The sequence below is a fragment of the Emys orbicularis genome, chromosome 25, assembly GCF_028017835.1.
Source record: "Emys orbicularis isolate rEmyOrb1 chromosome 25, rEmyOrb1.hap1, whole genome shotgun sequence".
Taxonomy (NCBI): domain Eukaryota; kingdom Metazoa; phylum Chordata; order Testudines; family Emydidae; genus Emys; species Emys orbicularis.
In genome coordinates this window covers 16,139,984-16,161,228 of record NC_088707.1, presented here as the reverse complement: position 1 = coordinate 16,161,228, position 21,245 = coordinate 16,139,984, and the positions used below count along the sequence as shown (strand labels likewise).

At 53.2% G+C, this 21,245-nt stretch overlaps 1 protein-coding gene across 1 annotated transcript in view; it reads left to right on the top strand.

Annotated features, from left to right (window-relative positions):
* SCN4A (sodium voltage-gated channel alpha subunit 4) overlaps nt 1-21,245 on the top strand; it is a 109,723-nt gene that overhangs the window by 6,299 nt on the left and 82,179 nt on the right. The window contains exons 2-5 of the mRNA XM_065422505.1: nt 8,288-8,406; nt 13,963-14,052; nt 14,921-15,049; nt 19,596-19,687. Of these exons, the coding sequence (XP_065278577.1) occupies nt 8,288-8,406; nt 13,963-14,052; nt 14,921-15,049; nt 19,596-19,687 (430 nt within the window). The remainder of the gene's footprint in view (nt 1-8,287; nt 8,407-13,962; nt 14,053-14,920; nt 15,050-19,595; nt 19,688-21,245) is intronic.

Sequence of the window (21,245 nt, the reverse complement as noted above, 5' to 3'; positions counted from 1 at the left end):
AATTGGAATTAATTTGCAAACTTGACACCATTAAATTAGGCTTGAATAAAGACTGGGAGTGGATGGATCATTACACAAAGTAAAACCTATTTCCCCATGCTAATATTTTCCCCCTACTGTTACTCACACCTTCTTATCAACTGTTGGAAATGGGCCATCCTAATCATCACTACAAAAGTTTTTTTTTCTCCTGCTGATAATAGCCCACCTTAACTGATTACTCTCATTATAGTTAGTATGGCAACACCCATTTTTTCATGTCCTCTGTGTATATATATCTTCCTACTGTATTTTCCACTGCATGCATCCGATGAAGTGGGTTTTAACCCACAAAAGCTTATGCTCAAATAAATGTGTTAGTCTCTAGGGTGCCACAAGTACTCCTCATTCTTTTTGCTGATACAGACTAACACGGCTACCACTCTGAAACCTGTCAGCACTGAATGTCTTTTAGGGCTAACCCAGATTGACCCTGGGGATCTCTGCTTCTGGTTTGTAGCTCCAGCCCTGTGAGACTCCAAGCAGCAAAAGAGATGAAAAATTTTCTTGGTCAGCTATTTTTATTTCCCTTCTTCCAAAATTCAAGCTGATGGGACGAGCCCTTTTTTACATAGCCTCTTCCTGGATGTAAGGGGGCAATTAACAAAGTCTTTGTATAGTGATGTCCTATAATGGCCCATTTAGTTTCTTGTTTCAGAGCAAACATTTTTTACAGTGGCAAAGTAAAATCTTAAATATTACTGTTGTGACAGACCCAGACCAGTGGGGTACAGGAGTCTGGTAGAGGGCAAATATACTGGTCACTGGATGAGTAGTTTTCTGTTCCCTGAGTGACCAGAGCAGTGGCTGCACTAGAGTAATCAGGAACCTGCTAGAATCAATTAAGGCAGGCTAATCAGGGCACCTGGGTTTTAAAAAGGAGCTCACTTCAGTTTGTGGTGGGAGTGTGAGGAGCTGGGAGCAAGAGGCGCAAGGAGCTGAGAGTGAGAGGGTGTGCTGCTGGAGGACTGAGGAGCACAAGCGTTATCAGACACCAGGAGGAAGGTCCTGTGGTGAGAATAAGGAAGGTGTTTGGAGGAGGCCATGGGGAAGTAGCCCAGGGAGTTGTAGCTGTCATGCAGCTGTTACAGGAGGCACTATAGACAGCTGCAGTCCACAGGGCCCTGGGCTGGAACCCGGAGTAGAGTGCGGGCCCGGGTTCCCCCCAAACCTCCCAATTGACCTGGACTGTGGGTTCTTCCAGAGGGGAAGGTCTCTGGGCTGTTCCCCAACCCACATGGTGAATCTCTGAGGCAAGAAAATCCGCCAATAAGCGCAGAACCCACCAAGATAGAGGAGGAACTTTGTCACACTGGTGTCAGGAGTGGGATCTTGGAGTGCACAGCGCGGCGGAAGAAGGAGGGTGATTTAAAAAAAAAAAAGGGAGAGGGTTCATTTTTTTTCACCACAATGGATGACGTAGTGCGGGCACTGATACAAGCTACGGCGGCCCAGCAGGAGGCTACCCGTGTCCAGACAGCTGCCCAACAGGAGGCAGTGCGGCTGCAGCAAGAGACTAATCGCCTGCTGATGGACCAGGCTGCTCAAGACCGAGCTATGTTGCGGGAACTGGTAAACCAGGTAAAGTCCCTTACAGAGCTGAATCGTGGCCATGATGGGACGCGGCTTATACGGGCCAGCCATTGGCTGCAGAAAATGACACGGGAGGATGATGTAGAGGCATACCTTCTGGCCTTTGAGAGGACAGCCCTACGGGAGGCCTTGCCTCGAGATCAGTGGTCTGGCATCCTTGCCCCATTCCTGTGTGGGGAGGCCCAGAAGGCCTACCATGATCTGCCTGAAGAGGCTGCGGCAGACTACCCCCAGCTGAAAGCAGAGATCCTGGCCAGATCTGGGGTAACGACAGCAGTGCGGGCCAAGCAGTATCACGGTTGGAGGTACCAGGAAGACAAAACCCCGCGGTCCCAATTGTATGACCTCATCCATCTCGCACGAAAGTGGTTGCAAACAGAGTCCCGGAGTCCGGAAGAGATACTAGCGGTTCTGGTCATCGACCGATACATGAGGGGACTTCCACCAGACCTTCGTGCCTGGGTAAGCCAGAACGAACCCTCCACCTATGATGAGGTTGTCGCCCTGGTAGAGAGGTGAAGGACAGCAAGGGAGCTGACCCGACCAGTTAAGGAAGAGGCACCCCGGGTTAAACTAGCAGCACCAAGCCCTAAAGTTCGGGTGACTGGGCCACCAGGAGGGCCCAGGTGGAAAAAGAGAGAGGCTGAAAGCCCATCAGAGGCCACAAAGAGTCGGAGCACTGAGGGAAAAGAGGATCGTGATGTTAGACTGCCCAAACCAAGAGACCGGGGAACGCCTAGGGCTCCATACAAATGTTATGCCTGCGGGGAGTGGGGACACATAGCTGCACAGTGTCCCAATGCTGAGGAGGGCCCCAGCTACCTTCCAGCGCCTCATGGACAAGCTATTACGCCTGCATAACAGTTATGCTGCTGCCTACTTGGATGATGTGGTCATTCATACCCCAGACTAGGAAACCCACCTGGAGAAGGTGGAGGCAGTCCTCGATACCTTCAGGCGAGCTGGCCTTACAGCAAACCCTGCCAAGTGCACTGTAGGGTTTACAGAGGCCAAATATCTTGGCTACATTGTGGGAAAAGGTCTGGTAAAACCCCAAGTGAACAAGTTAGAGGCCATCCAAAATTGGCCCCGACCAATTCGCAAGAAACAAGTCCGGGCGTTCCTAGGTGTGGTGGGGTATTACCGACGATTTATCCCCCACTTTGCCACAAGGGCAAGCCCCCTGACAGACCTAGTGAAAGCCCGTGGACCTGATCTGGTGAGAAGGTCTGACGCAGCAGAGGAAGCATTCACCTACGGACTGCCCTCTGCAATAACCCCGTACTGATAGCCCCTGATTTCACCAAGGAGTTTATCCTGCAGACGGATGCATCGGAAGTAGGGTTGGGGGCCGTTCTATCACAGATGGTCGGGGAGGAGGAACACCCAATTCTATACCTCAGTCGGAAACTCCTTCCAAGGGAACAAAAATATGCAGTGGTGGAGAGAGAATGCCTCGCTGTAAAATGGGTCATGGAAACATTGCGCTACTACTTGCTCAGGCGCAGATTTGTCCTCGTGACCGACCATGCCCCTCTTCAATGGATGCAGTGGAACAAGGAGAAGAACACAAGGGTGACCAGATGGTTCTTATCCCTCCAACCTTTCCAGTTCCGTGTGCAACACAGAGCAGGGAGCCGTCATGGCAACGCCGATGGCTTGTCACGTGTGCACTGTCTGGCGTCCCAAGCTGCCCAACCCTTTGGCATTGAGCAGAGGGGAGGGATATGTGACAGACCCAGACCAGTGAGGTACAGGAGTCTGGTAGAGGGCAAATATACTGGTCACTGGATGAATAGTTTTCTGTTCCAAGAGTGACCAGAGCAGGGGCTGCACTAGAGTAATCAGGAACCTGCTAGAATCAATTAAGGCAGGCTAATCAGGGCACCTGGGTTTTAAAAAGGAGCTCACTTCAGTTTGTGGTGTGAGTGTGAGGAGCTGAGAGGGTGTGCTGCTGGAGGACTGAGGAGCACAAGCGTTATCAGACACCAGGAGGAAGGTCCTGTGGTGAGAATAAGGAAGGTGTTTGGAGGAGGCCATGGGGAAGTAGCCAGGGAGTTGTAGCTGTCATGAAGCTGTTATAGGAGGCACTATAGACAGCTGCAGTCCACAGGGCCCTGGGCTGGAACCCGGAGTAGAGTGCGGGCCCGGGTTCCCCCCAAACCTCCCAATTGACCTGGACTGTGGGTTCTTCCAGAGGGGAAGGACTCTGGGCTGTTCCCCAACCCACATGGTGAATCTCTGAGGCAAGAAAATCCGCCAATAAGCGCAGGACCCACCAAGATAGAGGAGGAACTTTGTCACACTGTATAGCATGTGCAGGGCCGGCTCTAGGTTTGTTGCCACCCCAAGCAAAAAAAAAAAAAAAACCTCCAGGAGCGCAACTGCCTTGGTTTGCTGGTGCCTAGAGCCGGCCCTGAGCATGTGATAAAGAAATTATAAGTGAGACTAACGCATGCAGCAGCTTACAAGCATTTCAGAAAGTCTAAACACTAAACACATGGTTATAAATCCAACAATACCCATCTCAACCATACTAAGGGCTAGTCTACACTGGCAATGTTAAAGCGCCGCCGATGCAGCACTTTAACGTGGCTTGTGTAGTTGCGGCAGAGCGCTGGGAGAGAGCTCTCCCAGCGCTCTAAAAGAACCACCTCCATGGAGGCGTAGCTGCCAGCGCTGCTGCACTGTATACACTGGCACTTTCCAGCGCTGAAACTTGCTGCGCTCAGGGGTTTTTTTTCACACCCCTGAGTGAGAAAGTTGCAGCGCTGGAAAGTGCCAGTGTAGACAAGCCCTAACACACAGGGGAAACAGACTGGTTTCCAGCAATGAATTTGTCAGTGTTCAGCTGAGGCCTAAAGCTTTGGCAAGAGCTGGCACCTGGCCTGTCAGCATCACAGGCCCTCCTGTCCAGTGGTGGATTATCCAATGGGTCCACGGGGTCCATGCCCAGGGGCCCCAAAAAATGGGCACCCCAGCAGAAATCCGCCATGGGACGGCGGAAGCCCAGAGCCCTGGCAGAAGCCACGGGGTGTGCAGGGGAAGCCACAGGGTAGGCAGGGGAAGCCCCAGCACCCGGACCCCAGCTGTGGCCCCGGGACTGGAGGAGCTCTCACTCCCCGCTGTAGCCTCGGGGCCCTGGCGAGGGGACAGAGCTTCTCCAGTCTCAGGACCGCAGTGCAGGGGGGCAGAAAGGAGTGAATGGGGGGTGGGGCTGCGAGGGGGGCAGAATGAGGAGAGACTGTGGGTGAAACGGGGGTGGGGCCACAGGGGAAGGAGGTAGAGTGGGGATAGGGCTGTGGGGAAAGTGGCAGAATGGGATGGGGCCATGGGTGGAACAGGGCCAGGGCCATGGGGGAAGGGGCAGAAAGGGGTGGGGCTGTAGGCAGGGCCACCAGTGGAAGGGGAGGAACAGGGGTGGTGCCGCAGGCGGAAGGGGTGGGGCAGGGCAACGGTTCCAGCACCGGGGCCCACCCACTTGCTCTGGTCCAGGGCCCCAGGAGACCTTAATCCACCTCTGCTCCTAATGCTCAGCAGGATCCTAATGGCTCTCCCAGTAACCAACTCCTGCTCTTCACCTCCACACAATGTCCTGCTCCACCAAAAATTAACAGTGAAGACCTGAGACCTGGAGCAGGCTCCTGAGGCTATGACTTTACCCCTTATTCTGCTGTTGCCACTCCAGATTCTACCACTGCTGGTGTCATCTTCCATTAACTTCCCTATTTACATGCCAGACTTCCAGAATAGCTCAGACTGAAGTTATGGGCTTGCTGAAAAATTACTGGGCGGGGTTCTCTGGCCTGTGTCCAGCAGGAGGTCAGACTAGAGGGTCATAATGGTCCCGTCTGGCCTTAAAATCTATGACTAGTTTTTTCTGATATTTGACCAGCTCTGTGAATGATTTTCATGGGCTCTCCTTGCCTGGCACACACTGAGTAGCCTCCAGCACAGTAAGGCGCTACCCACCTGCATCTGAAGTTGTAGGAAAACTGACGTGCTATTATATTGTCCTTCATGGGAAATAGATGCCCGGGAGGCTAACAAGGTGCACAGATGTCACTGACGGAGGAATTTGATGCACACATTCTTTATTACTGGGGGTGATGAGAAAGATGGAAGGAACCCCAGAGATCACTCAAGACAATCTCAGGGTAGCCGTGTTAGTCTGGATCTGTAAAAAGCGACAAAGAGTCCTGCGGCATCTTATAGACTAACAGAAGTAGTGAAGACTTCTGTTAGTCTATAAGGTGCCACAGGATTCTTTGTCGCTCAAGACAATCTCCTAGGCAAAACTTCAGTGTGCCCCCCCCTCTTCGTAGGCACTGGAGACGGGGGGCACCAAGGGCCACTGCCCCCCCCCCACTTTTGAGAACCTGAAGAAGGTGGGGGGGGGACACACAGGTGCTGCCCTTGGCCCCTAAACCTTCCCTCCGCCATTACAGAGGAGCATCTGGGCCAAATTTCATAGAATCATAGAATCATAGAATATCAGGGTTGGAAGGGACCTCAAGAGGTCATCTAGTCCAACCCCCTGCTCAAAGCAGGACCAATTCCCAACTAAATCATCCCAGCCAGGGCTTTGTCAAGCCGGGCCTTAAAAACCTCCAAGGAAGGAGACTCCACCACCTCCCTAGGTAACGCATTCCAGTGCTTCACCACCCTCCTAGTGAAATAGTGTTTCCTAATATCCAACCTGGACCTCCCCCACTGCAACTTGAGACCATTGCTCCTTGTTCTGTCATCTGCCACCACTGAGAACAGCCGAACTCCATCCTCTTTGGAACCTCCCTTCAGGTAGTTGAAGGCTGCTATCAAATCCCCCCTCATTCTTCTCTTCTGGAGACTAAACAATCCCAGTTCCCTCAGCCTCTCCTCATAAGTCATGTGCTCCAGACCCCTAATCATTTTTGTTGCCCTCCGCTGGACTCTTTCCAATTTTTCCACATCCTTCTTGTAGTGTGGGGCCCAAAATTGGACACAGTATTCCAGATGAGGCCTCACCAATGTCGAATAAAGGGGAACGATCACGTTCCTCGATCTGCTGGCAATGCCCCTACTTATACAGCCCAAAATGCCGTTAGCCTTCTTGGCAACAAGAGCACACTGTTGACTCATATCCAGCTTCTCGTCCACTGTGACCCCTAGGTCCTTTTCTGCAGAACTGCTACCTAGCCATTCGGTCCCTAGTCTGTAGCAGTGCATGGGATTCTTCCGTCCTAAGTGCAGGACTCTGCACTTATCCTTGTTGAACCTCATCAGGTTTTTTTTGGCCCAATCCTCTAATTTGTCTAGGTCCCTCTGTATCCGATCCCTACCCTCTAGTGTATCTACCACGCCTCCTAGTTTAGTGTCATCTGCAAACTTGCTGAGAGTGCAGTCCACACCATCCTCCAGATCATTAATAAAGATATTAAACAAAACCGGCCCCAGGACCGACCCTTGGGGCACTCCGCTTGAAACCGGCTGCCAACTAGACATGGAGCCATCGATCACTACCCGTTGAGCCCGACGATCTAGCCAGCTTTCTATCCACCTTACAGTCCATTCATCCAGCCCATATTTCTTTAACTTGGCGGCAAGAATACTGTGGGAGACTGTGTCAAAAGCTTTGCTAAAGTCAAGGAATAACACATCCACTGCTTTCCCCTCATCCACAGAGCCAGTTATCTCATCATAGAAGGCAATTAGGTTAGTCAGGCACGACTTCCCTTTGGTGAATCCATGCTGACTGTTCCTGATCACTTTCCTCTCCTCTAAGTGTTTCATAATTGATTCCTTGAGGACCTGTTCCATGATTTTTCCAGGGACTGAGGTGAGGCTGACTGATTTGAGCGAGTGTTGTGGCCAGGAGCACGCTGCTCAAACGCTGCTCACAACGCCGCTCAAAAAATCATTTCTTCCAGAAATCTGCCACCCTGGGCAACTGCTTAGTTTGCCTAAAGCTAGAGTGGCCCCTGAAGAACCCAGTTTGACTCTCAGATCCCAGGTTGAGTTTGCAAGGCTGGCAGCTAGAAAAAACAACAACTTTTAATATGTAAATAGCACATTTGAACTGGCGTCATTGAGACATAATAGACGTGGAAACCTCCTCAATACTTTTTATGTAAAGACATTTTTCACGGTAGAAGCAGTTTGACATTTGAACCACTCAATACCAGCTAAATTATGCTAATATAGCCCTGATTAAGCAATAGTCATTACCATTGATTATCATTAGCACGAGCCAATATTCTCGTTTGAAAAGAGACCAAGTATGGAAAATTTCATCTCTGGAGATCTCAGAAATTATGAACATCCTAAAACATGAAGCTATTGTGGAAACTTGATTTTACATGACCTATAGATGACACCACTAGCATCCATGCTAATAATTAGTTGAAGCTAAAGCTATACGCCCATCATTCAGATATCCACCAACATCTAGCATTCTATCTTAAGGTTTTATCCTTCTGCCTATCACCTAGGATCTGAGCACCATCCAGTGAAATGTATTCGCAATAGCATAGTCCATAGTGAGATTCATGGAGCTGCTGATTTAGTTTTGGACATAAAAGCTCTGCTTGGGGTACCCTTATGTCTTTGTTTGATTGGCTTGTGTGTGTGTTGTGAGAAGGGAATAATGAAGCTTCCTTCTCTCTTTGTTTTTCAGACATTCATCGTCCTAAACAAAGGAAAAGCAATCTTCCGGTTCAGCACAACCCCGGCCCTATACATGCTGGGACCCTTCAATCCCCTCAGGAGAGGTGCCATCAAAGTGCTTATACATTCATATCCTTTCATAAATTAAACAGTAGTAAGTCACCAGGCCCAGATGCGATTCACCCAAGAGTTCTGAAGGAATTCAGATATGAAATTGCAGAACTACTAACTGTGGTATGAAACCTATCACTTAAATCAGCTCCTGTACCAGATGACTGGAGAGTAGCTAATGTGACACCATTTTTTAAAAAAAGGCTCCATCCAGGATTGCCTCGATCCTGGCAATTACAGGCCGGTAAGCCTAGACTTCAGTACCAGGCAAACTGGTTGAAACTATAGTAAAGAACAAAATTGTCAGACACATAGATGAACGTAATTTGTTGGGGAAAAGTCAACATGGTTTTTGTCAAGGGAAATCATGCCTCACCAATCTACTAAAATTCTTTGAGGGGGTCAACAATCATGTGGGAAAGGGGGATCCAGTAGATATAGTGTACTTAGATTTTCAGAAAGCCTTTGACAAGGTCCCTCACCAAAGGCTCTTAAGCAAAGTAAGCTGTCATGGGATAAGAGGGAAGGTCCTCTCATGGATTAGTAACTGGTTAAAAGATAGGAAACAAAAACATGGTCAGTTTTCAGAATAGAGAGAGGTAAATAGTGGTGTCCCCCAGGGGTCTGTACTGGGACTAGTCTGTAGCACGGCGAGACTCACCGGTGAGGCGCCTCCTGCTGGTCGTCTTGGGAATTAGCTCAACTCCAGCTCCAGAGCTCCCTCTGCTGGCTGGTGACTCGCCTGCCTCAGGCCCCATGTCCCTCCTGGACCCCGGTGCCCCTTTACCTCTGGGTTCTGCCCCAGCAGTACCCCACACTCTGGGTCTCCCCTCCCAGGGGAACCCCCAACCCTCTAAGCCCACCTTGCCTCAGTGGCTACTGCCAGTCATCATCTAGCCCCCGCTCCCTGGGGCAAACTGCAGTCTGTAATGGCCACTCATCATTGGCAAGGGGGTTGGACCAGCTGCCTCTGCCTACCCCCAGGCTACACCTCTTTAGCCCCAGTACCTGCCTTGGGCCTTTAACAAGGCCTGCAGTCTGGGGGTTTACCAGGCTGGATCTTCCCAGCTCCCTTTGCCCTTCCCCAGCACTGCTCCACTTCAGGTACCTTGCGCCCAGGCAGCTAGCCCTCCCACTCCAGGGCTTGAATGGGACTCCTGTCTACTGGCCCCACAGCCCTTTTATCCAGGCCAGCTGTGGCCTGATTAAGCCAGCCACACCTGGGCCAACTACCTCGCCAGCCTCCCTAAGTTGCTCTTAATCCTTTTAGAGGTCTATAAAATCATGACTGGTGTAGAGAAAGTAGATAAGGAAGTGTTATTTACTCCTTCTCATAACACAAGAACTAGAGGTCACCAAATGAAATGAATAGGCAGCAGGTTTAACACAAACAAAAGGAAGAATTTCTTCACACAACGCACAGTCAGCCTGTGGAACTCCTTGCCAGAGGATGTTGTGAAGGCCAAGACTATAACAGGGTTCAAAAAAGAACTAGATAAGTTCCTGGATGATAGGTCCATCAATGGCTATTAGCCAGGATGGGCAGGGATGGTGTCCTTAGCCTCTGTTTGCCAGAAGCTGGGAATGGGCGACAGGGATGGATCACTTGATTAGGGGGCTGGGGCACATGACTTACGAGGAGAGGCTGAGGGAACTGGGGTTATTTAGTCTGCAGAAGAGAAGAGTGAAGGGGGATTTGATAGCAGCCTTCAACTACCTGAAGGGGGTTCCAAAGAGAATGGAGCTAGGCTGTTCTCAGTGGTGGCAGATGACAGAACAAGAAGCAATGGTCTCAAATTGCAGTGGGGGAGTGTAGGGGACTCGACCCCCGGCAGGGTGGTTGGGCACTACACCGCCTCGCTACACCCTCTTTGCTGGGTTGGGGAATACCCAGTGTATGGCCCAGACCTTCAGACAGGGCGCAGGGCCGCCCAGAGGGGGGAGCAAGTGGGGCAATTTGCTCCAGGCCCCGGGCCCCACAGGGGCCCCCACGAGAGTTTTTGGTGGGTCTTCGGTGGCAGGTCCTTCAGTGTTGCCGAACACACCCGGAGCGAGTGAAGGACCCGCTGCCGAAGACCCGGAGCTTCTTCCACTCCGGGTCTTCGGCGGCAATTCGGCAGCGGGTCCTTCACTCGCTCTGGGACCCACCGCCGAAGTGCCCCGAAGACCCGGAGCGGAAGGATCCCCGCCGCCGAAGACCCCAGACCCCCTGAATCCTCTGGGCGGCCCTGGCAGGGCCCAGCAAGCAGTACAAGATAAGCCCAGGCCCTGGGTCAGAGCGGGCAGCAAACAAACAGTCAGGAGCTCAGGCCCTCAGGCAGGGACTGAGCAAATAGTTCAATATAAGCCCAGGCCCTGGCTTAGAGCAACCTGGGGAAGGGGGAGACTGCCACCCGCGAGGTGGGTGGCAGGGGGGACACAGGCCCACCCACTCCACTGGTGTCCCAGCCCGGGGCCCTAGCAGCAGCAGAAGATCCGCTGCTGTGTCAGTGGGGATCCCGGCCGCAACACACTGACGTTGGCTCTGGCAGTGCTGCAGCCAGACTAGGGTCGGCTGCCCCCGGGCTACTTCCAGACTCCCCCTCATACGGTACCTGGGTCTGGGTGGTGTCCTCAGAGGGTTCCAGCACCATGGGTTCCTCCGGGTAGCTAGCGAGGGGTAGGCTTGGCAGCTCCTCTGGGTAGCTGGCAACAGGTAAGCTTGGCGGCTTCTTGGTAGCCCAGCTTCAGGCACCTAGTCAGCTCCTGGGGGGCATCCAGTGGTGAGGCCCCCAATGTCCGTGGTCACTATAGTCCAGTTAAAGTAGAGTGGGGAGAGATTCTTGGTGTGAAGACCTGGGCAGGAAGCCTTTCCAGGAGAGTGCTTTGGGGGGGTTTTGAAAGAGAGAGAGGTTGCTTGGGGGACAAGAGGGACTGCTCCAAACATGGGACGGTGTGAACCAGGGAACAAAACTGTGAGAGAGACAGAAACCATGGGAGAAGCAAGGGGAGGAGAGACCAAGGGGTGCTCAAGAGTTGCAGGGGGCTGGGGAGCAGGAGAAACTGAGAATAGAGCTGTTGGTGGGGTTGCAGCTTTGAAGATGGAGGAGTAAGAGACAGGAAGCCAGAGTCCCAGGAGTGTGAGGTAGGGCTGGGGAGTGGGGAGTAATTCGGCCAGAGCCACAGGCAATTATTTGGATTGTCCAGGGCAGTAAGGGCAGGATGTGGGTAAGAGAATTATAGTGATCGGGGCAAGAGATGATGAGCAGCCAGAGAGGGATTTTAGCAGTGTGGAGGGTGAGGGGAGGCAATGTGAGAGAGGCGGAAGTGGCAGGAGTCATCGGGGTCAGAGTCAGAGATAATACCATCTCCTAGGTCCTGAAGATGTAGAGGATGGAGAAGGGAGATGGTGGGAGGGAGCCAGGAGAGAAAATACAGAGCTCAGGTTTGCAAAGAGTGAGTGTGAGCAGATGGTGGAACATCTAAAAGGAGGTGTCGGTTCCAGATGCAGGACTGGACAGAAGAGGAGGGGCTGGGTGGAATGGTGGATTTGGAATCCCTGCTGCAGAGGGATAGCTGACACCGGGCGGGGGGAATTAGGTCACCCAAGCAAGGAGAAGGAACAGGGAGAGAGTCGCCAGCAGACAGGCAGAAGGGAAAGGACAAGGAACAATGGAAGGAGACACCAAGGGCATGTCTATACTAGAAATGCTGCCCTATACCATGGTAGCGCTGTAGCATAGACACTATGCCGACAGGAGGGGTTCGCCTGTCACTGTAGTTCATCCACCTCCCTGAGAAGTGGTAGCTAGGGCGACGGAAGAATTCTTCCATCGGCCAAGTGTTGTCCGCACTTGGATCTACATTTCATACCCCTGAGTGACATAGCTGGAGAGACCTAAGCTTTAGGGGGAGCTCAGGCCTGAGATGTGAAAGGAGCATTGGAAGAGAACCAGGAGAGGCCAAGGAAGGAGAGAGTGACCGAGAGCATCAGAAGCCACAGAGACACTGAGGGATGGGGAACAGGCCATGAGGCCCAGCCAGGAAGGGGAGCAGAGATGGTGCGGGGGGTGGGCAGGGAGACAAAAGCCAGACTGAAGGGGATCTAGGAGCAAGGCTGGATTTCCCATTAGGCACAGTAGGCACGTGCCTAGGGCCGCCGGCATTCTAAGGGCACCTAAAAATTCAATTTTTGCCACTCCCGGGTCCTGGCAGGGGCCGGGGCCGGCTGAGGGGAAGACGGCGCCACACAGCCCTGCTGGAGCGCTTCTCGCTTAACCCAGTGGACACAGTCACCTCCCAGTGGGGCCAGTGAGTGTGGCCAGGGGGCAGGACGCAGGAGAGTGGGTCTCTGGAGGGGCTTGTGGGGGGGCTCTGGGCAGTGAGGGAATGGAGGACGGTGGGCAGTGGGGAGTTTGTGGGGGATGCTGGGCAGTGGGGAGTGGAGGAGGTTTGTGTGTTTCGGGGTGTTTGGCAGTGGGGGGGGTCTGTGGGCAGAGGGGCGCTGGGCAGTGGGGTGCCTAAAAGTTAAAAGTGGCGGTTTGGAGCTCTGAACTGCTGTGAGCGCTGGGGTCCACCCCACAGCTCCCGGCCGCCACAGCAGCCCACCCCACAGCTCCTGGCCGCCATAGGGGGCCACCCCACAGCTCCTGGTCACCGCGGTCAGTGTGGGGGAGGGGGCCTGGAACTGCGAGACGCAGGCGGCAGGGGACCCTGGAGCTCTGAACTTGGAACCGGGGCCCTCGCAGCTGCCCAGCCACCAGGAGCAGTGTGGGGACCCTGCCTAGGGGCACACAAGGTATAAATCCAGCCCTGTCTAGGAGGGAGTTCTCCAGCTGCCAGGGGGTGCAGCGTGTACTAGGAGCTGAAGGGTCACGGGAAGGAGGAGATAGGGCGAGGGAGGTCAGGGCAGTGAGGGCAGCAGGGAGCGCAAGGAGAATGTGAACAGAGAAGTGTTCACCTGCTCTGGCCAGGAGAGTCAGAGATTTTTAAGGCCAGAAGGGATCACCATGATCACCCAGTCTGACCTCCCAGGCAACACATTCATTCCTGCTTCGAGTCAAATAGCTGTAGCTGAACCTGAGCATCTCTTTAAGGGGCCCATTAGTGCCTGTGGGGAGGGCTCATCTCAGCTGTGTGAAGGGCCCAGTACCCAGAAGTGGGGAGAATCAGAGGCATGCAGGGTTCTGGGCCAGTGGAGACATAGGTGGGGGCAGGTTGCTAGGGAGAGAGGCGGGGGACCAAAGGGAAGATCCTGTTTGCAAAGTGGCTAGAGGTTGGGGGAGGGGCGAGAGAGGAGGGCTGAGGGATGCCAGGAAGGGCTGGGGCTCAGCGCAAGCTGTGGGTGTGGCTGGAGGCAGAGAAGTGACCATAGTGAAGGGGGCATTGGTGGAATAGTGTAAACTTTCTCCATCTCTCCGTTGTTCTGAAAGGAATAACAAGCGCCAGGCGTCTTTTCTGGGAGCCGCACTCCAGGGCTGGGGTGGAGGGAAACGCTGCATGTGCTCTTACCGCTGTGCCCGGCCTTGGCAAGGACTCGGGGGAGGAGGGGAGCCTGTGACAAGCCCAGAGAGATTTTCCTTGACCTGGTTGTAAATTATTCAGCATGTTTATCATGATCACCATTTTGACCAACTGTGTGTTCATGGCAATGAGCGACCCGCCACCATGGGCCAAGAACGTGGAGTAAGTTCCTTTCCTCCATTCGCTGCTTGGCCTCCTGATGGCACTGGAGAGGGTGGCCCCCTTCGCTGCGTGGCTGCTCCTTACAGAAATCTGTCCTGCTTATCAGACAGGGGTCTGAGGGAAAGGTGTGGAGGGGCCTTGGGAAATGGGCAAGTGTAGTTTGGAGACCCCCGGACTGAGCTGTCACCACGTTTGTGATCTCAGAACCCAAGTTTGTGTCCTGCTCTAGACTTTGCAACCACGGGCACATTTCTGAACAGCCTCCCACCACTACTCACCGCGCCTCAGCTACAGGACAGACAGGGCTCCGAGCAGGCAGCAGGTTTTTGAGGGCTCAGCACCCACAATTTGGGGTCAGATAACCATGGCTCAGCACCCACTATCAGTGCCAGATTTTCCAAAGAGCCTCCCATTTAGGTGCCTAAACAGGGGCTGAAGTTTTCAAAACACCCAGCAGCCCCAGTGGTGACACTAATGGCCCGGACCCCGCATGCCCTCACCATGCTGAGCTCATTTGGAAATCTGGCCCATGGTGCTGAAATCAGTGTTGGTAGTGAGTGGCCCATCTGTATTAAGGCTCCCAATTTTGCTAATGCTAGCAGAGCTCAACTGCTGTCAGCAGCCATGGGAAATGACTGATAAGACATATTTTCCAACCCTTTTCCCATGAAGGTCTCAGGACCCATTTTTCCCGCATACACATAACATTTTTGCAAGTGTCTTGGATAGTTTTCCCTTTGAGCTGCTTGTCTTGTCTACCCACGAAAGCTTATGCTCCCAATACTTCTGTTAGTCTTAAAGGTGCCACAGGACCCTCTGTTGCTTTTTGTCTTGTCTACTTATCATAAGTCACTGTTTCTGCTTTCAGATACACCTTCACTGGGATATACACCTTCGAGTCCATGATAAAGATAGTAGCCAGAGGATTTTGCATTGACCAATTTACATTCCTACGCGACCCATGGAACTGGCTGGATTTCAGTGTTATCGTTATGGCGTAAGTATACTCAGTAAGGGACATGGCACAGGCAGGAAGCTTAGCTAACCAAGTTGTAACATTGGTGGTATAGGATGAATTGGAAACAAATGTCTGGAAAATAGCCAGAGATGTTGGAGCTGGTATCATCTACACTGGGTATATACCCCAATTCCTGCACTTGATGGCCAGTCACTGAAGTAGCCACACCCCAAATGTAGACAGGGAGAGCTGTGATTGCATTGGTGGAGCTAACCCCAGTGCCAAGCAGGGTTAAACTTCACTGGGGTATATTGTGACTTTCCTTGTCTATACTTGGGGTTTTGCTCTGGTTGTTGGTCCCCTATGGCCAGGATTGGGGTACATCTCCAAAGCAGACAAGGCCCACCTAGGTCACCTTGCCTGTCCCTCTCAGTCAGGCCTGGCTTGTTACCTCACTTTGCCCAGGAAGAATCAAATTGTGCTACTTCCTACCCATATTTCTAGTCTCTCTGCAGTGAATCTCTTCCTATTATTTCTCTGTCCTCACTAGTGTTCACACCACATCCCTTCAATATCCACTGGGACCAGTTAATGTGCCGGCTACTCCCTCTTCCAGATTGGCAGTGAAGACATTAAATTCAACCAGTCCTAACCCTGATGACTACCTCACCCCACTTCTCAGCTCCCCATGCTTTGATCTGTCAGGTTCAGCCTTGCTTCTTGTTCGCAGTCCCTCAGATGGCGTTTCCATCCAAGAAGAGTCAAATTAGTTTGGCTAATAAGGTTTAGCAAGTGTTAGAATCATAGACTATCAGGGATGGAAGGGACCTCAGAAGGTCATCTAGTCCAACCCCCTGCTCAAAGCAGGACCAATCCCCAGACAGATTTTTGCCCCAGATCCCTAAACGGCCCCCTTAAGGATTGAACTCACAACCCTGGGTTTAGCAGGCCACTGCTCAAACCACTGAGCTCTCCCTCCCTCCATCACCTTCATGCAACAGTCTCATTTCCGTGGCGCTGCTCCCTCATCTGAGGATCTGAAAACACTTTGCAGGCTTGGCAGCCTCTGCGTGGGGTAGGGGCCATCAGGATCCCAACAGGGGCAGTCAGGGCCAAGGGCCAAAACATGGACAAACCTGAGGCTGAGAGTAGCCGAGGAGTTCCTGGTCAGTTCTGGGCCAGGGTCAATACCGAGGGTCAGAATCCAAGTCACTTTTCAGGGTCTGAGTCAGGTGGCAAAGTCCAGAACAAGCCGAGGTCAAGCCAAGAGTTCTAAGAGCATAGAACAGGAACCCTCTTGGACACCTGCTGGAATGCCCCTTGGGTTTGTATAAAGCCGGGAGCCAAACAGGAGCCATGAGGCTGCTGCCTATCAAACCCTTAAGGTGGTCCCCAGCAGGTCATGGGTCATGGCACACAGGCTGGATAGAGCTGCTGCTGGGTGACAGCCTGGAGGTGCTGGCTGCCTGGTAGCTCAGCAGCCCTGGATTCTAGACCTGCAGGGCCCTCTGGCGAAGGCTCCTTCTCCCCATTTTACAGATGGGGAAAAAAGAGAGACTCTCTCCTGTAGGACAACCTGCAGGGAGGGGCAGGGGAAAGATGCTTGAGCTCCTCTGGCCTCCTCTTCACTTGGAAAGGGAATCACAATGAAAGACTGTTTTGATCCACTGAGTTTGGTGACATGATGCTGGCCACCAGCGACTGGCTCCATGCAGACCAGGATGGGTGGTACCAGCTCCTGTGGGCTAAGTGCTGACCCCAGCACTGGTCCCAGGAGGCATGATGCTGACTCCACTGTTAAACCCGATGGCATTTCCCAGGGCAGACCAGACCTTGCTAGCTGCACAGGACCCAGTGGATTCTCTGCTCCATGGGGATGGAGTGGTGGCAGCACAGAGGGGATGCTGTAGAGTCCGACCGTCCCTGCTCCCACCAGTGGCTCTGGAACACTTTTAATAGTGGGGGTGCTGAAAGCCAGCCCCCTTACCGCATCCATGTCTGTCCCTCCTCATCCCTCACCCCCCACAGAACTGGGGCTGGGAGCGGGGCCGTGTCTCTGGGAGGGGGGACCCAGACAGGGGTAATGGGACCAAGGCTGGGGCTACAGCTGGGGTCAGGGGCAGCAGCCGGGACCCCAGGCACGGGGCCAGCAGTGGAGCCCTGGGTGAGAGGCGGCAGCCGGGACACCAGGCGCGGGGCAGCAGCCGGGACCCAACATAAAACCTGGGGTGTTTCAGCACCCCCCGCACCCCTAGTTAACGTGCCTATGGCTCCCAACCTTCCCAGATTAGGGTTGCCAACTTTCTAATCGCACAAAACCGAATACCCTAGCCCACCCCTACCCCAAGTCCCTGCCCTCCGATCACTATATTCCCCCTCCCTTGGTGACTCACTCTCTCCCACCCTCACTCACTTTCACTGGGCTGGGGCAGGGGGTTTGGGTGTGAGAGGTGGTGAGGGCTCTAACTGGGGGTGTGGGCTCCAAGGTGGGGCCAAAAATGAGGGTTCAGGGTGCAGGAGGGGGCTCCGGGCTGGGGCAGGGCATTAGGGTTCAGGAGGGGGTGAGGGCTCCAGATGGGGGTGCGGGATCTGGGGTGGGGCTGGGGATGAGGGGTTTGGGGTGTAGGAGGGGGCTCTAGGCTGGGAGGTGGGGCTGAGGGATTCAGAATGTGGGAGGGGGCTGCGGGTTGAGGCAGGGGGTTGGAGTGCAGGAGCGGGTGAGGGCTCTGGGGGTTGGGCTGGGGATGAGAGGTTTGGGGGGCTCCAGGCGGAGGGGGGGGGCTGAGGGATTCGGAATGTGGGAGGAGGCTGTGGGTGGAGGCAGGGGGTTGGGGTGTGGGAGGTGTACAGACTCTCGGTTAGGGGTGCTGGCTCTGGGATGGGGCTGGGGATGAGGGGTTTGGGGTGTAGGAGGGGGCTCCAGGCTGGGGGGGTGGGGCTGAGGGATTTGGAATGTGAGAGGGGACTGCGGGTTGAGGCAGGGGGTTGGAGTGCAGGAGCAGGTGAGGGCTATGGGGTGGGGCTGGGGATGAGGGTTTCAGGGTGTGGGAGGGGCCTCTGGGCTTGGGCAGAGGGTTGCGGGGGTGAGGGCTTTGGGATGGGCCCAGGGATGAGGGGTTCAGGGCTGGGGCAGAGGGTTGAGGTGCGGGGGGGGGGTGAGGGTTCCACCTGGGGGTGCAGGCTCACCGTTAAAAGTCCGGTCGGCAGTGCTGCAGATCTAAGGCAGGCTACCTACCTGCCCTGGCACTGCGCTTCGCCCCGGAAGAGGCCAGCAGGTCCGGCTCCTAGATGCGGGGGGCCAGGAGGCTCCGTGTGCTGCTCTCGCCTGCAGGCACTGCCCCTTCCCGGCTCCCACTGGCCGCGGAGCTCGGGGCGGGGGCTGCATGTAGAGCCCCGTGGCCCCCCGCCTAGGAGCTGGACCTGCTGGCCACTTCCAGGGCACAGCGCGGTGCCAGGGCAGGTAGGGAGCCTGCCTTAGACCTGCAGCACTGCTGACCGGACTTTTAACGGCCCGGTCGGCGGTGCTGACTGGAGTCGCCAGGGTCCCTTTTCGACTGGGCGTTCCGGTGGAAAACCGGACACCTGGCAACCCTAGCCCAGATCCCAAAGGCATCATCCACAGTGGCCTCATGACAGTGTGACTACCACATCCTAGGATTTGTCCGCACAGGCTAGTGCACAGTAGGGAGGCCACTAGTCCAGGATTAAACTGGATGGCCCGGTACTTGGACAAAACTGGACATGGTTTTATCCCGTATCAGATGGCTCTGCCCCAGCTGGTGGAGGTGAGGCAGCCCATTCTGAAAGATGGTGCCCCCTCCGCATGTGGCATGACCTCGCACCCATCACCATGCCAGTGAGGGCAGAGTTAACACCGGCGGGGACGGGGGTAGGGTCACACCATTCCCAGAAGTACCGGAATGTCCGGTGTTGAGGGAAGGTGGAGCAGCCATCTTATGCACCAATATAATAAGGGACTTGATCTTCCTTGGCTTGAAACCAGAGTAAGACGCACCAGTGCAGCATGTGGACATGAGGCATTTCATTGAATCATAGGACTGGAAGGAACCTTGAGAGGTCATCTAGTCCAGTCCCCTGCACTCAAGGCACGGCTAAGGATTAGCTAGACCATCCCTGACAGGTGTTTGTCCAACCTGCTCTTAAAAACCTCCAATGAATGCAGGGGGCATCTCTGTGTTGTGTTTGTACAGCACCTAGCGGAGTGGGGCCATGTCCAAGACTGGAGCTCAAGGATGCTATCATCATCATCAGGAATCAATCAGTATAGCTCACCTGGTGTAAAACTTCCCAGTGTAGACAAAACCGCAAGGCAACACAGCTCCAGACCTTCCCCCCTTAGTCTTTGCAAGTAGCTGTGAAGTGCTAATGAGTCCTCTTCAGGCACTCACAGCAGCACACAGCCTGTAGGCTCCCTCGGTGATAACGCTGCAGGTTGGCAGCTCTACTGCTTTTGTCTCTGAAAGTGACCATGACCTAGAGTGCTGTGAAAACACCCCTCACCTCCAGTCACCGCAGCAGATCAAAGTCTGAATCCTTCTGAATCCTTCTTTCCCCCCTCCCTCAGTTACACCACAGAGTTTGTGGATTTGGGAAATGTCTCAGCTCTACGAACGTTCCGTGTCCTCCGCGCACTGAAAACAATCACCGTGATTCCAGGTAGGTCAAGGAGCATTTGCCTTCCAAACCATCTCCGTTCCTTTCCACAGTTTAAGCTTTAACTTGAAAAACCAGCCGGCTTTCAGATCTTTGCCCTGGACCTTGGATTGTCCCATGCATCAGTGCAAAGTGAGTGTGGAACACTCCTGTTCTTGTGTGACAGTGTTTTATACCCACTTTGCACTCACTGTCACTGGCATAACTGACTATACAGGTTGGAGGATAGTGGAGAAAAGGCCCCTTGCCTGTTGAGAGGTGAAGGCATTTTTCTTTGAGTTGGGGCCATTATAGCATTGGTAGTGCTAAAAGCTCCAGCAGCATTGCCAGCCCAATTATAAGACCCTGCTTTTGCTTTTGCAAAAAAATGGCCTTTTGAGCTGCCATTTTCCATGTCCCAGAGTAATTTTTTTGCCTTGGAAAACTTTGAGGAAAATGCATTTAATTGTTTTGCATTATTTTCTGTCTTTAAAAAAAAGTAATACGTTTCAGACTTTGACTGTCTACACTTGGAGCTCAGCGTGTGTTCCCAGCTCGTGTAGACATACTCGCATTCACTCTCATTGGGCTAAAAATAGTAGTGTAGCTGCAGTAGCACAGGCAGTGGTGAGCAGTGGCATAGGCTAGCTGCCCAGTGCACAAACCTGTCTGGACCCCGTAGGCGCGTATTGGCGGTGGCTAAGCTAGGCCACCACTTGCCGTTGACTGTGCTAGTGCGGCTACACTACTATTTTTGGCATACTAGCTTGAAAAGAGCTAGCACAAGAGTGTCTGCATGAGCTATGAATCACACCCCTAGCTCCAAGCGTAGATGTAGCCTTTAGGGTCAAATCCTGCTGCTTTTTACATATGTGAGTGAGTCCCATTCATTCAGTGGGGCTATTCATGAGGAGAGATTAATAAGACTGGGACTGTCCTGCTTGGAAAAGAGCCGACTAAGGGGGTATATGATAGAGGTCTATAAAATCATGACTGGTGTGGGGAAAGTGAATAGGGAAGTGTTATTTACCTTCTCACATAGCACAAGGACCAAGGGTCACCCAATGAAATTAACAGGCAGCAGGTTTTAAAAAAACAAAAGGAAGTACTACTTCACACAACACATTCTCCACCAAAAATGTTCTGCTTATAAGAAGCACACGGGATCTTTTTCAGGGGAAACGGCAATATGCCGCGTTCATTGAAGATACAACAATTAGCATATGCATTCAATCACACCACCCACACACACACACGCTGCCCCGCCAGTTGATGTTATAGTTACCAGTCCAGAGTCCGGATCAATCTAGTGGCCAGCGAGGTTGATCACGGGTAGGTAAGAGCCGGGTTCTGTCGGTCACGACACGATGCTCCAGGGAAGTCTTGGCAGGATGAACCCAAAGGCCCCCTGTTTATATAGTGATTTTCCTTCATTGGGACCAACGAGTTTTGCACTGTCATGCTGTAATCAATTGTTGTTTGACGAGTGCTTGTTTTCTTAAATTGTCCTTTTCATTCTTTATCTTGTTCTTTTATTAAGTCTCTCAGGGAGTTATCCCATGCTGGTTTTGATCACTGCTAT